Raw genomic sequence first — 12,416 nt, forward strand, 5'->3', positions numbered from 1 at the left:
AGAACTGACCACGGTGATGGGATGACCCTGAAAATACTGCTTAAGCTTCCCGCTTGCCATGAAAACTCCATACACCAGCTTCTGCCAATGTGGGTACCTCTGCTTGGACTCAATAAGCACCCCACTGATATAATAAACCAGCCATTAAACCGGATATTCCTTGCCAGCCTCCTTACGCTCCACCACAATGGCCACACTAACAGCCCGGGCATTGGCAGCCACATATAACAATAGCGGCTCTTTATCTACCGGGGCAGCCAGGACAGGTGGCTCAGCTAACTGCTTCTTCAAGTCCTCAAACGCCCGCATTAGCAGCATCACTCCAGACAAAATTATCCATCTTGGTTGCCCTGACTGCCTTGATTGCCATGACCGCCTTGATTGCCTTGAAATCCTGAGCCAAAACTGCCTCCACCATAACCCGGCCCATGAGAACCGGGTCCTGACCCGCCGCCCGGTCCATGACCATCTTGGAAAAGATTTGAGTTTTTGAACTCCCTCATAATAAAGCAATCCTTCCAGAGGTGCGTAGCTAGCCTTTCTCGCGTCCCGTGCCTTGGGCAAGGCTGGTTTAACAGGTGCTCAAGATTGATACCTGATCCTCCACTCCGCGGGGGCGGTTTACCCTTACGACGCTGACCATTGTTCTACGTGTTGGTGTTAGCCACAAAATCCAAACTGTTATCCGCCTTGCACTTACCGTTGTTTCCATGGCCCGCCGGGTTATGCTATTGCCCTTTGGTGTTGCCGCTCTTCTTTCCCTTTCCCGGCTTTTCATCGTCAGACTCGGGGTCCTTCGTACTATCAGAGTCGCATACTTAACCAAAGCTGCCATAAGCGTCCCCATGTCATTACAGTGACGCTTGAGCCGTCCCAACTTCAGCTTCAGAGGCGTGAACTGGCAATTGCCTTCCAACGTTAAAACTGTTGTATCGGCATTGATGCGGTCTGATGAATGCAAGATTGCTGAAACTCGGCGCACCCAATGAGTTGTCGATTCACCTTCTTCTTGGACACAGACGGCTAAATCCACAATTGACATGGGCTGCTTGCACGTGTCCTTGAAATTCTGGATAAACAGGGCCTTTAACTCAGCCCATGATCCAATGGAGTTAGCTGACAAACTTTTCAGCCAAGTACGAGCTGTTCCTTCCAACATCATGGTGAAGTATTTAGCGCATGCCGCATCATCCACATCCAGCATCTCCATCGCCATCTCATAGCTCTCAACCCATGATTCGGGGGGTAAGTCGGCAGTGTAATTGGGCACTTTACGAGGACCTTTGAAATCCTTGGGCAGCTGCACATTACGTAGAGCCGGGGTGAGACACAGCAACCCCAAAGAACTGAAAGCAACACCTGGTTCCACCGAAGTTGTTGGACAAACCGGAGTAAGCTGACGGGCCGCGTACGGCGCTGCTAACTCGGCTTCTCGACGTGCTCTATCGTGATCCACCACGTCCTGAGCATTAGCACCACCGCCCGCCGGGTTATGCCCTCGAGGTGGGTTACGATTCCGCACACTGCTTGATACAGCCGGTTCATCAATATGCCTGCTGTAACTCCGGCTTGGGCGGGGGATGGAATGAATCCTCTCGCGGCTGTACGAATAAGCCTGCTGCTGAGTCAAGGCTGTCTGAAGGAGCTCTCTAGCCCGTCGCATCTCAACCGCTACTGGGGACTCGCCTTCGACTGGGAGGGCCGCCAATCGAGAAGCAGCGGCGACTATGTTATCCAAAGGGTTGGAGTAATGACCCGGAGGCGTTGATACGTGCTGTGACGGGACATTCTGACGAGGCGGATCCATCGTGCGCGGCTGAACCGGCGCCCCCGTTCCAGGTGCTTCCACCCGGTTTACCACTGGCTGGTTACTGGTTCCTGCTCCTGGCGTGTTAAAGAGATTCCTTGCCTCATAAACCGGAGGCAGGTGAGACCGGTACCTTCTCCTCATTACATCATTTGACGCGTTTTGATCCAACATAAGCCGGTAAGCCTGTGCACCCAACTCGGCCCGCTCTGCAGCCATCCTGGTGTTCTCAGCTGCCAGGTCTGCCTTGGCTTGAACTATCTGATCCTTCACTTTCGCAACTTCCGCGTTATGCTGATCCTGATTCGCCAGGTTAACTTCCGTCGCCAGCAGTGTTGCCAAAGTGTCAAATAAATCGGACAAAACCTGAACCGGCGGTTGCGCAGGGCCTCCTGCCCCAGCTGCTGTCGCCGCTGCTGATCCGGAGATCATCACCGCTGCGGTCGAAGAGTGCTGCACTGACTGTGTACCGGCCATGAAGATCGCAACACGGCTCGGCGGATCGAAGGGGTCCGGAATACTGTCTTGCAGTTAGTACAATGACTCGGACTCTCCGGTAGATGACTCGTCATCAGAGTAAACAACGGTTTCACCACCAGATGCCGATCTATCCTCAGATTCCGCTCCGTGGATGATTCCCACGAAGGCATGCTTCATGGCAGCCTGAACCCGGGCGGGTCTCGCACGCTGAGCCGTTTCGACGATGTCGGTGCAGATGTCCGGCTCAGGGCCCGGTTCGCCGATCTTGCCAATGAAGACGTGAATACCGCTGAAGGGAACCCGGTATCCGTACTCAATTGAGCCGGCCTCGGGGCCCCAGCCTGCATCGTCGATGTAGAGCTTGCCGCGACGACTCTTGGTCATCCGGCCCACGGCGTATCCCTTGAGCCCTTCGAAGCAGCCCTCTAAGAACTTGAAACCATCATGCGATAGCCCCACGGTGGGCGCCAACTGTCGTGGTTTTGTCACGGCAGATGTCCTAGTGTGAGGACTTAGTCGTGGAGCCATCGCAATGTAGTTAGCTTAAAGGGGTTAAAGCGGGACAAAGGACGCAAGGAGTTTATACTGGTTCGGCCCCTTGCGGTGAAGGTAAAAGCCTAATCCAATTGTGGTGGAATTGCTAGGGTTTTGATGACCAGGGAGCGAATACACTTTGCTTGGCTCTCGATCTATTGTTTCTTGTCCCTAAACCGCCGCCGGGTCGTCCCTTTATATACATAGGTTGACGCCCGACGGTTCACAGAATCTCGGCCGGCTCATAAACGTGTCTGGCTCGGTTTCTACCCTTTCCTATCTTACAACACAAGTTACATATCATATGGCGGTTTATGTTTACGGGCCCTAATCCGCCTTTGGGCCTTGGGCCTTTATGTTAGATCTCTTCCGTAAAGCGCCATACTCCTTGTCTTCGTGGGCTTCAATATGAATAACTCATTATGGGTATAACCCGGCCCCTCCTGGGCGGTTTATACTCAGTAGTAATATCCCCAACACCATCCAAAAGCAGGTTCCTCCCATGGATTACGCTTCTGAATGTGAAAAACCCACCCCCCGGGCACGTAGCATTGAGAATGGAGGAATCAGGGAAGTATCGTGCCTTGAGAACCCTCGCACAGAGGGAATCTGGGACCTGCAGTATCCGCCAAGCTTGCTTGGCGAGTAATGCTTGATTAAACGTCTCCAGGTCCCTAAATCCAAGGCCTCCCTCATTTTTACTTGTACACATCTTATCCCAAGCTATCCAATGCACCTTCTTCTCACCATTGACTGCACCCCACCAGAAGTTCGACGAGATTGATGACAAATTCCGGCACATTTTCTTTGTGAGTTGAAAACAACTCATGGTGAACGTTGGCGTGGATTGGAGACCAGACTTAACAAGGACTTCTCGAGCTGTTTTTGATAGCCCTTGGCCCTTCCATCCCCTACTTTCTTCCCTGCACTCTCTTTAACATACTTGAAAGTTCCGTCTTTGGATCGCAAGGATACACCCATTGCTAGGCAAGTTGTCAAATTGTTGTGTCAATGCTGTATTGGGAGGAGGGGGCCCATGAGGAGTAGGAAAAAATAATCTGGACAAGATTTTGCTGTATCACACTTACACCACCATAATCGCATTGACATATGTCGAAGCGTTGGACAACAAACCGTATGTCGAGAGCCGTTGATTCAGATGACCAAAACACTATAGGCTCTTCGATATCCACCTCGTCGACAATAACGACCGTGCGCGGACGATAATAGAATTGTGCAACTTTTTATTCCGTTCAACACCATCTTCACCATCGAGACGTCACTGCAAACATCACAAAGACCTAATATGGTAGAAATTAAATCCGCACACGATTCCCGCACCTTTCGGTTGCATAGAGAGATCCGAGGCGAGGGAACCGGCGGCGGAGTGGACGGAAAACCTAAACTCTCTTCGGCGTCTCTAGGGTTCACCTGTTTTGATCATAAATCCCATCTGTATAATAGGCACGAATTAAATTTTTTCCCAAAATGAAACAAGAAATTAAGTGGTGATCCTGCTGTAGAGTTCGGCCCGGCCCATGTAGCCCCAACTTAATAAAACCCGCCGGCTGCTGCTTCCCTCGCTCTTCCATACTTCCCTACTCACCAGCTGACGGCGGCGCCGCACGAAAGGAACGAAGCGCCTCTCGCTCCCGCTCGCCGCCGCCTCCGGCGCCGCTGCAGGTCAGGTGCCTTCCTCCCCGCTCCCTCCCTCCTCCCCGTTAACTCTGCCGTCCTTCTTTGTCGCGTACTCCCCCCATCCACATAGCTAGCGCTGGCGGCTGGCGCCGATTCCAGAGCTCGCTCGGCGCGCGCCTCCGGAGCCGGCGGCGGCGCGGCGCTCCTGTTCTCGTGCGCATTTGCTGTTAACAAGTGAGGATCCGAGCTACGGGAGGCCTCTTTCACCCTGCGAATTTTCAGGTTTGCTTGCGGTTATTGCTCCTGTTCGATAGGAAACGCCAGCAGCGAGCTCTAGCTTTGCTGATGTCAGGTTGTTCTAGTAGAGAATATTCTGCTGCGGCTATGCTAGCCAAGGTCAGTTCTTTGATGCCGGCCGTTCTTGTCGCTCGCCGCCCTAGTCGGCTGCTAGGATGTAAGCTTCCGACCATGCTTCCATACCCCGGTCGGTTTGGTGCCTGTTAACATGTCGTGTGAGACGGATAGGCTTTCTGACATGTACATTTGTGAAGAAGATGCTTGTGAAGTTTGCAAGTTCTGTTATTAGGCAAAAACTTCTTAGAAATTTATAGGTTTCGATCCAGAGCTAGTTTGATCGATGTCGCATGTCTAGGAGTTGTTGGTTCTATCTGAAGTGCACAAGAGATTCTGCGGCCTACGTTTGTACTGCTACTGCCGGCTTCAGCAACCAGTGGAGATTTCAACATAGTGGAATTTGCCAGTTGCCGAACTCGATATCTTTCTTTTTGCTTATTTTGATAGATTCATTGCCTGGTGTCTTCGATCGATAGCTATCGCTTCATTGTAGTGGAAGCATTGCTTATTTGTTTACTTCTCATTGGATTATCATTTGGTCATGCAATTCTACCATGCTTTACTTTTACATAAGTTCCAACTCTAATTTGTTAGAATATTTGAGAAATTATGCCACATTATCCTCGAGTCATTGCTCATCGCCTCTGGTGCATCTCTATGGTGCCGAAGAAGCTCTAAAACCGCAGTAGATTGGAGCAAGATTTTTTTTCCTGGAAACATAAGAAATCCAGTGATCGACCATGGTTGGGCCCTTCGGAGCGAGTGTGTTTAAGTTAGGGGAACTTTTTTCGAAGGTAGTTAGGGGAACTTGAGAATGGTGTGTTTGTTTAAGGGGGGTCCCTACTTTAGGGGCCTTGTTTTTTTTTTTGCACTCCAACTATTTCTCCTATAATCTCCTTCGAATTTTATGTTCTTCTCTTTTTCGCATTAAAAAAACTAGCATAGGCGAACTCCAGGCTATGACAAGGTTTGGCTATCAGGGTGACGAGCTCCGGTGAGCTCCCTCGAGTTCCGACGATCGTTGTTAGCGAGCTCCGGTGAACTCTGGTGATCTTCAGTGACCTTCCATGGGTGGCGCGGCGGCCTATGAGCGAGCTCCGGCGGTGTAGGAGCGGGGAGGGGGGGGGGCTACTTTTTCCATACGTGTAGGAAGAAAATGAGGTGTGAAGCGGGGGTCCTTAGGAGGGTACGGGGTGTGTGCAGGGTTGGACTTTCTCTATTACAATTCATACATTTTTTGTCTAAAAAAACCAGTCTGTTTTTCTACTTGTTTTTTTCGCTGTGCTGCACAGTGATAAAGTTTTTCCTTTTTTTTGATTGAGGGGTCTCTGCCTCGGTTAAGTTTTTTTTTCCTGAGGGAACTCTGCTTCTGTTAAGTTTTTTTTTTTTTTTGAGGGAAGTCTCTGCTTCGATTAAGTACCACGGGGGGATGGTGTCCAAGAACAGCCCAACAAGGCCCATTAGGGTTGTATCAACCCCCTCACTTTGGTCACATCGTCGTACCCCACACCGTTTTCTATTCCTTCCCACTTTTGTTTTCTCCCGCGAGCAGCTCCTGCGACAGCTGAGCTGCGGCCGCCGCCGCCACACTTTGCTTCGCTGTGAGCAGTCCCGAGCGAGAGCCGGTGGGGGTGTCGGCGAGGGTCTGCCAGCGAGGAGATCGCCGCCGCTGCAGCCTGGTGTGCGCGCGCTCCAGGCTGCCCCGCCACTCAGGCACCGGGTTGCAGATGCCGCCATTGCTCCTGCTAGGCTGCTACCCTCCGTCGCCAGCCGTCCGCGCTGCTGCTGCCACCTTCGCCGCGCACCTGACCGCGCCGCCGCCCGGGAGTCGGCCCACGCAGTCGTGTCGTGTTGCCCTCTGCCGGCGCGCGCGGCAGACGCAGCGTTTGACGTCTATCTTTCTGGCCAGACGCATTCCTCGGTTAGTTCTGCGAGTTGATTCCTTACATTCCGGTTTACGAATCAATGGAGGTGCCCTCGGCGAACGCAGGTAGTTGTAGTAAGCTATACTTCAATGGCCAATTATTTCAATAGTCATATTCTAGCGATAGGGGATAGTAAATATTACACATTCCCACGAGGCGGTGAATCAAGAGATGCGAGAAATACAAATGCAGTAGAAAATTAGTTATACTGTTATACTCGGATAGACTACTTTCTTGTGCGCCTCATCCCATACTCTGATAAATATGGCATGAGCATGCACATCACCTGAGTCAAGGGATGTGCATTCCTTCACCAAAACATTGGTAGATTAGAAATCCTCTTCAAGTGTAGTAGAAACTGCCGGTATCAAGAACGAAATAAATGAATCTCATGGAGGAAACCCAAATAACGGCAATGGTCATGATATATTCAGTTTGTTACTCTGTATGATTTTGTGCAGCACCGTTTGTGATTCTTTTTAAGGCAACCTTTGTAATCCGCCAAAGATACTGCCACCTGCTTAGAATATACTCCCTCCGTTCCATAATTATTGTCAGTTATGGAACGGAGGGAGTATTATTTATCAGTTATTTGCTCTTGTGGTAAAGTAGGTGACATATTACTCTTTGCATCCTTGATCGTAGGGTCTTTGGCTGAACTTAATCCATTTCACACATTGTTTCATTACTTCAGTTGACATACAGATAATTGATCGTCACAGTTTGAATAGATTACTTTTTGAAAGTGGTACCTTCGTGTAGATTTCAACTACAATTTGAAGATGTAGTGGGTTGTGATATGAAACTATTTTGGTAGATCATATTATTTCTACATGTAGGCATTTTGGCCATCTCCTTGGAATTTTCTCATATGGAACTATTTTGGCAACTATTTACAGTACACTTATCATTTGGATTCTGAACATTTTCAGGTGTCTCACAAAATTTACCATGGATGATTTCAGTTTATGTCTACTAAAAAATTTGTTTTCCCCATGCAATGCACTTTGTTCTAAATGTTATCACAATTTTTTTTTGCTGAATACCTTATGTTCTCTTAATTTAAGCAGAGCATACAGAGGCTAAAGTCAACCTTAACATGGAGGATGCTAATGCAGTAGTAGATTGGAATGTTGACATTATTGGCCCAGATGGTGGTAGCGGCGCTTGCCGCAAATTGGCGAAAACTGAAGACCCCGATGCCACGGAGTGTTCAAGTTCCTTTGGGGACACACTATCCGGATCTCAGGATGATGCAAAGCCTTCAGAGATTAGTGACATTGAAGTAGACTCACCATTCTGCCGATATCCTCATAATGGTGATGCTGCTGCACTCTTGGATGCAGCCGCTGCTGACAATTTGGATAGATTATTGAAGTAAGTTGTTTGGGTAACTGATTACCTCCCAACCTTGTTTTTCCGCCTTAATATAAATGTCAAATCATGTTTTCAGTAGTTGCTCATCTTGTGATAGACTCGAACAGAATGAAAATTATGGTAGAAGCAAAGTTACCCTTATAACATTTTCCTTGCGGAATCAATTTGGGTAACTGATTACCTCCCAACCTTGTTTTTCCGCTTTAATATAAATGTCAAATCATGTTTTCAGTAGTTGCTCATCTTGTGACAGACTCGAACAGAATGAAAATTATGGTAGAAGCAAAGTTACCCTTATAACATTTTCCTTGCGGAATCAATTTTTTCACTCATGCTAAAAGCATTGAGTTATTATACTCATTTGAGCTGTAATCGCTCTTATCTGGATGATATTTTTCCCTCTGAAAATTAGTCAGAAAACTTCTTATCTTGAATGGCTAATGTGAGACATGAATTTGGTACTTAATATGCCAACCAATTGTTAGTCTGTCTACAGTTTGAAAGGAGCATGATGTTAACCAGTGAGAAATTAAGAAATGACGAATAAACGGCATAGTAATTAGATAGAGTCAGCTGAAGAACAATAATATGCTACACATTAACACTTGTTTGCTGTAGGCAGATACTAGTTTAGGTCTTCTATCAGTTCAGAACTGATTGGAAGTGCATACCCTGAGGAACTTATAATTCATAAGCAATTTACGGATTAGTTATTTGCAGTTGAAGTTTGCATGTGCAGTTTCCTGTACATATATTTGGTGCTATTAGTGCATGAGCTTAATTTTCTATTGAAGGGCTATGTTCCTTCATTGAACTCTTTTTGACCAGTTTCTAGACTTCATCTTTGCTGGTCAGAGCATTTGTACTCCAATATGTTAAAGTCCAGTGTCCACTTGGTGCGCACCCTCCACAAGCTATGGGTCCATGCACACAGCTATGGGTCCATGCACACATAGCACCCTGCTTGCACTTTGTCTCCCCTTGTTGTAAAGGGGTTGATCAGGAAGTACTTTTACTTTTAGACCAAACTAAGCATTATATATGCTAGTCACTTTAGACTTTTAGTGTGGCCCATGTGGGTACTATGCCATGCTACAACTCTGTAACCATATGAGCCACATGGCCCAGGCTGCAAAACTAGTCAGGTGTCACTTTATATTTAATACCCATCATATGTAAAAATTCTTATAGTGATAAAGAAGCATGTCTTCGATCTGATGTAATTGATTCCTGAAAGTGGGACTTAACAATATCACAAGTGAAATGTTTACTCTTCCGTCCAACGCACATGCTGGCTCTAGTTTGTGATTTTTTTAAGCAAGTAAATTGATTAAAGCTGATGCCTTTCCCAAACCCTTCTCCATCAAGCTAAGGCCCTTGCAAGTTTGATGATGCCTGTACTTTAGATGTACAATATGCCATTCAGTTGTGTGTATGTTTCTAGTTTTGTAGCAATGCCTGATTTCTTGGATTCCTATCTGTGGTGTTATCTCAGTGGTCTTACTATTAACATGTGGCACAACCGCGTAAAGCATATTTGAGTATTTAACGCAACTTATCATCCATTGCAGAAAGAAAAAAGTGACTGATCATTGGAGAAGCTATATCAGCCCATTAATGTGGAGATGCCAATGGTTAGAGCTGCGGATGAAAGACTTGCAATCTCAAGTATCCAGATATGACAGGGAGCTTGCAGTACTTAAACATGAGAAAGAGTTACAGACAAAAATGATTGAGTTGGACTGTTCCTCGTCGAGATCAGTGCCCTTCTCTTCTCATTGCTGCAGGAAGACTATGAAGAGGAAGAAGAGAAAGAGAAATGAGGAGAAAATCAATGCTCCCTCATACATCGCAACCCACACCATATTGTCTTATTATGGTAACCATTGTGTTCTACTTCACACAATTTATTACAATCTGCCCTAGTGAGATCTCATTACAATCGTCCTGCAGAAAAAGAGAAAACGGAAGGTGATGGCCATTCTATTGACGACATTGGAAACTTAGGTAACACTGGCAATTGCTTCATGATTTCAAAACAAATATGATCTCTCGAACACCTAAAATGCTAGTGATTATATTGTTCTACTTTCTGAATTCGTTTTCCTAGTGCTTTTGTCCAGAAATAATGTGTTGCATACTTATAGAGCACAAAGACACTGTTGGTTGCATCTTGTATAGAGGAAGAAACTCATTTCCTGCTTACGATAGTAGTAGCACTCTAGATATGATGACTCAACTAATAAAAGTTATACTCATAATTGCATGTCAAGGTCAGTTTAACAAGAAACCATACATATTGTAATCAGTGCTCTGTTTGCTGGAAATAAATAAAAATGATTTGTTTTATATGTAGCAGATTAGTTCACAAAAGTTTTTCTGACCTTTCAGCAGATGACAGCACAAAAGGAAATAATGACGCTGACTGGCTACTCGGTAATGGAGACGATGCTACTGTCGAGCAGATTCTTGTAAGCATTCAGTCTGTTCAAGACAGAGTCTGTAGTCTGAGATCAGATCTCAAGAAAGCAATGGCCAAGAAGAGTAAGGGGCTTCTCCTTAAAGTCAACACACAGGTCAACGGCGCACAGAGCTCTAATTGCTCACATGGAAAAGGCAAAGTTGCTGAAATGCCTGAAATATCACCTCAAGATGCATCGGATTGTGATATGGGTGATACGGACATGCCCGATAGTGCTGTCTCAAGCTATGGAGAAGCTAACAATATGGATATTTTTGAGAGCACGATGAACCTATTGTCAGTTGAAGATCCAGATAAAATTGGTGAACTACGCCAGGTAAGCTACCACAACTCTTTTATATCACGCCATAACAAACTAATTCGTCCACCTATTTGGAGGAGCTTGAGCTCCAACCTCTACCACCCCACCCCTTCAAGAGCCAAAACTCTCCACAACAATGTTTCTGGTTAACTTCTCCTATGCCATAGATTCTACACTATACACGTCATACAGGTTTGACAAACCTTGACATTTCCATGTGGCTAACAATCCAAGTTAGTGAATCAAGTAGGTAAAGGCTAACAATGATAGATTGTCTACTGAAATATTTTAAGCATGATCACTAATGGGATTTGATGCGTACTAAATCATGGGTAGTCTTAAAAGTGGCAATTTTAAAGAACTGTGTATTTGAAGGAGATGAAACCCAAAAGAAAATCGTTGGGGCGTAATCTTAGCGACACGCTATATTGGAACCCTGGTGTGGTGTCGATCTTATGGGTTTCAACTCTAGTCTACCCCAGCTTGTTTGGGACTAAAGGTTTTGTAGTAGTTGTTGTTATTGTTGTGGTGGTGGTGTATTTGAAGGAGGTCAACTCTTTACTATTATCTTGCTTTGCTTACAGACTTCAGAAGATGTATTGATCGACAACCAACCAGCTGAGGAAGGGTATCAAAATTTTGAGGTGATCAGTCACCCATGCCAGCGACTACGGGTATCAGTCAAGAGGGAACAGGTACCTGTCAAGAGAGAAACTGTAGCACATTCTGAGGATGAGAGCGTCGCCGCCCCCATGGCGGTCGTCAAGGAAGAAGGCACAACCAGGATGGGCCTCCAGGGGATCTTGAAGCCCTGCTACACGGGTAAGAGAAATGGGAGGAGGCCGAAGATTCTAAGGCGCGGTGGTTCATCATCTGCTCTCAGCTCATGGAGGAGCGCCCGCACTCGAAAGAAGAGGAAATCGTAGATGCAGATCGTCTCAGTGAACACACCCTATCCTCTCGCTTCGGTTCTTCCGTTTAATTAGATGATGATGACGGCAACTGCACACTTCCTCTCTCTTTTTTTTCCTTCTATCTGACTGATGACATTTTCGCGGAGCCAGAAGAGAGTGATGGAAAATGGCGCTATGGCTTTCAGCCGCGAGGTGCTTGTAAACCTAGCAATGTCTGTTTCTGTTTCTATTGTTGTTGTTGCGTCTGGTCTTTGTTCTGAAATAGTCGAACTTTGGTTGTTACAGTGTAACTTTTGAAAAGGCTTTCCTGCAATGTTGTTTATTTTCAGACGGGCACTTGCGCGCCAACTCCTTGACTCTACTGAAAAACGTATTTTTGCGTGCAGTTTAAAAGAAGAAAACCACTGAGTTCAGACTAATGGAAAACTTTCATCTATGTCTATGACTACTTGTAATGAAGAAAATCCCATCCACCTGTACGATTGAACGTGCTTCTAATTCATGTTGTTTTCCCTGTTTCCAAATTCATGACCAGCAGCAGTGCTCTGAAAACAGAGCTCGTTTCCTCCGTATAGCTGCAGCCGGCAGACGAGAATTTGGTGCT

The 12,416-nt window shown here is 46.5% G+C and overlaps 1 protein-coding gene across 4 annotated transcripts; it reads left to right on the forward strand.

Annotated features, from left to right (window-relative positions):
• Positions 1-4,400: 4,400 nt before the first annotated feature.
• LOC109771501 (uncharacterized) lies at positions 4,401-12,148 on the forward strand. 4 transcript variants are annotated; one of them, XM_020330197.2, is made up of 6 exons: positions 4,401-4,504; positions 7,809-8,115; positions 9,687-9,994; positions 10,069-10,122; positions 10,507-10,913; positions 11,483-12,148. In XM_020330197.2, the coding sequence occupies exons 2-6, from the start codon at positions 7,838-7,840 to the stop codon at positions 11,822-11,824; spliced, it is 1,389 nt and encodes a 462-aa protein (XP_020185786.1). In that variant the 5' UTR covers positions 4,401-4,504; positions 7,809-7,837; the 3' UTR covers positions 11,825-12,148. The 4 variants fall into 4 exon arrangements, with proteins under 4 accessions (XP_020185786.1, XP_020185785.1, XP_040241997.1 ...); XM_020330196.3 differs by having other exon boundaries at positions 4,416-4,509; XM_040386063.3 differs by lacking the exon at positions 4,401-4,504 and adding an exon at positions 6,309-6,734 and having other exon boundaries at positions 10,510-10,913.
• The last annotated feature ends 268 nt before the right edge of the window (positions 12,149-12,416 follow it).

This window comes from Aegilops tauschii, chromosome 1 (assembly GCF_002575655.3).
Source record: "Aegilops tauschii subsp. strangulata cultivar AL8/78 chromosome 1, Aet v6.0, whole genome shotgun sequence".
Lineage (NCBI taxonomy): Eukaryota > Viridiplantae > Streptophyta > Magnoliopsida > Poales > Poaceae > Aegilops > Aegilops tauschii.

Coding starts and splice junctions, on each gene's coding strand:
- LOC109771501 (XM_020330197.2), top strand. CDS start 7,838: ATGGAGGATGCTAATGCAGTAGTAGATTGGAATGTTGACATTATTGGC. Junction 8,116..9,686: donor AATTTGGATAGATTATTGAA/GTAAGTTGTTTG, acceptor CATCCATTGCAG/AAAGAAAAAAGTGACTGATC. Junction 10,914..11,482: donor AAATTGGTGAACTACGCCAG/GTAAGCTACCAC, acceptor CTTTGCTTACAG/ACTTCAGAAGATGTATTGAT.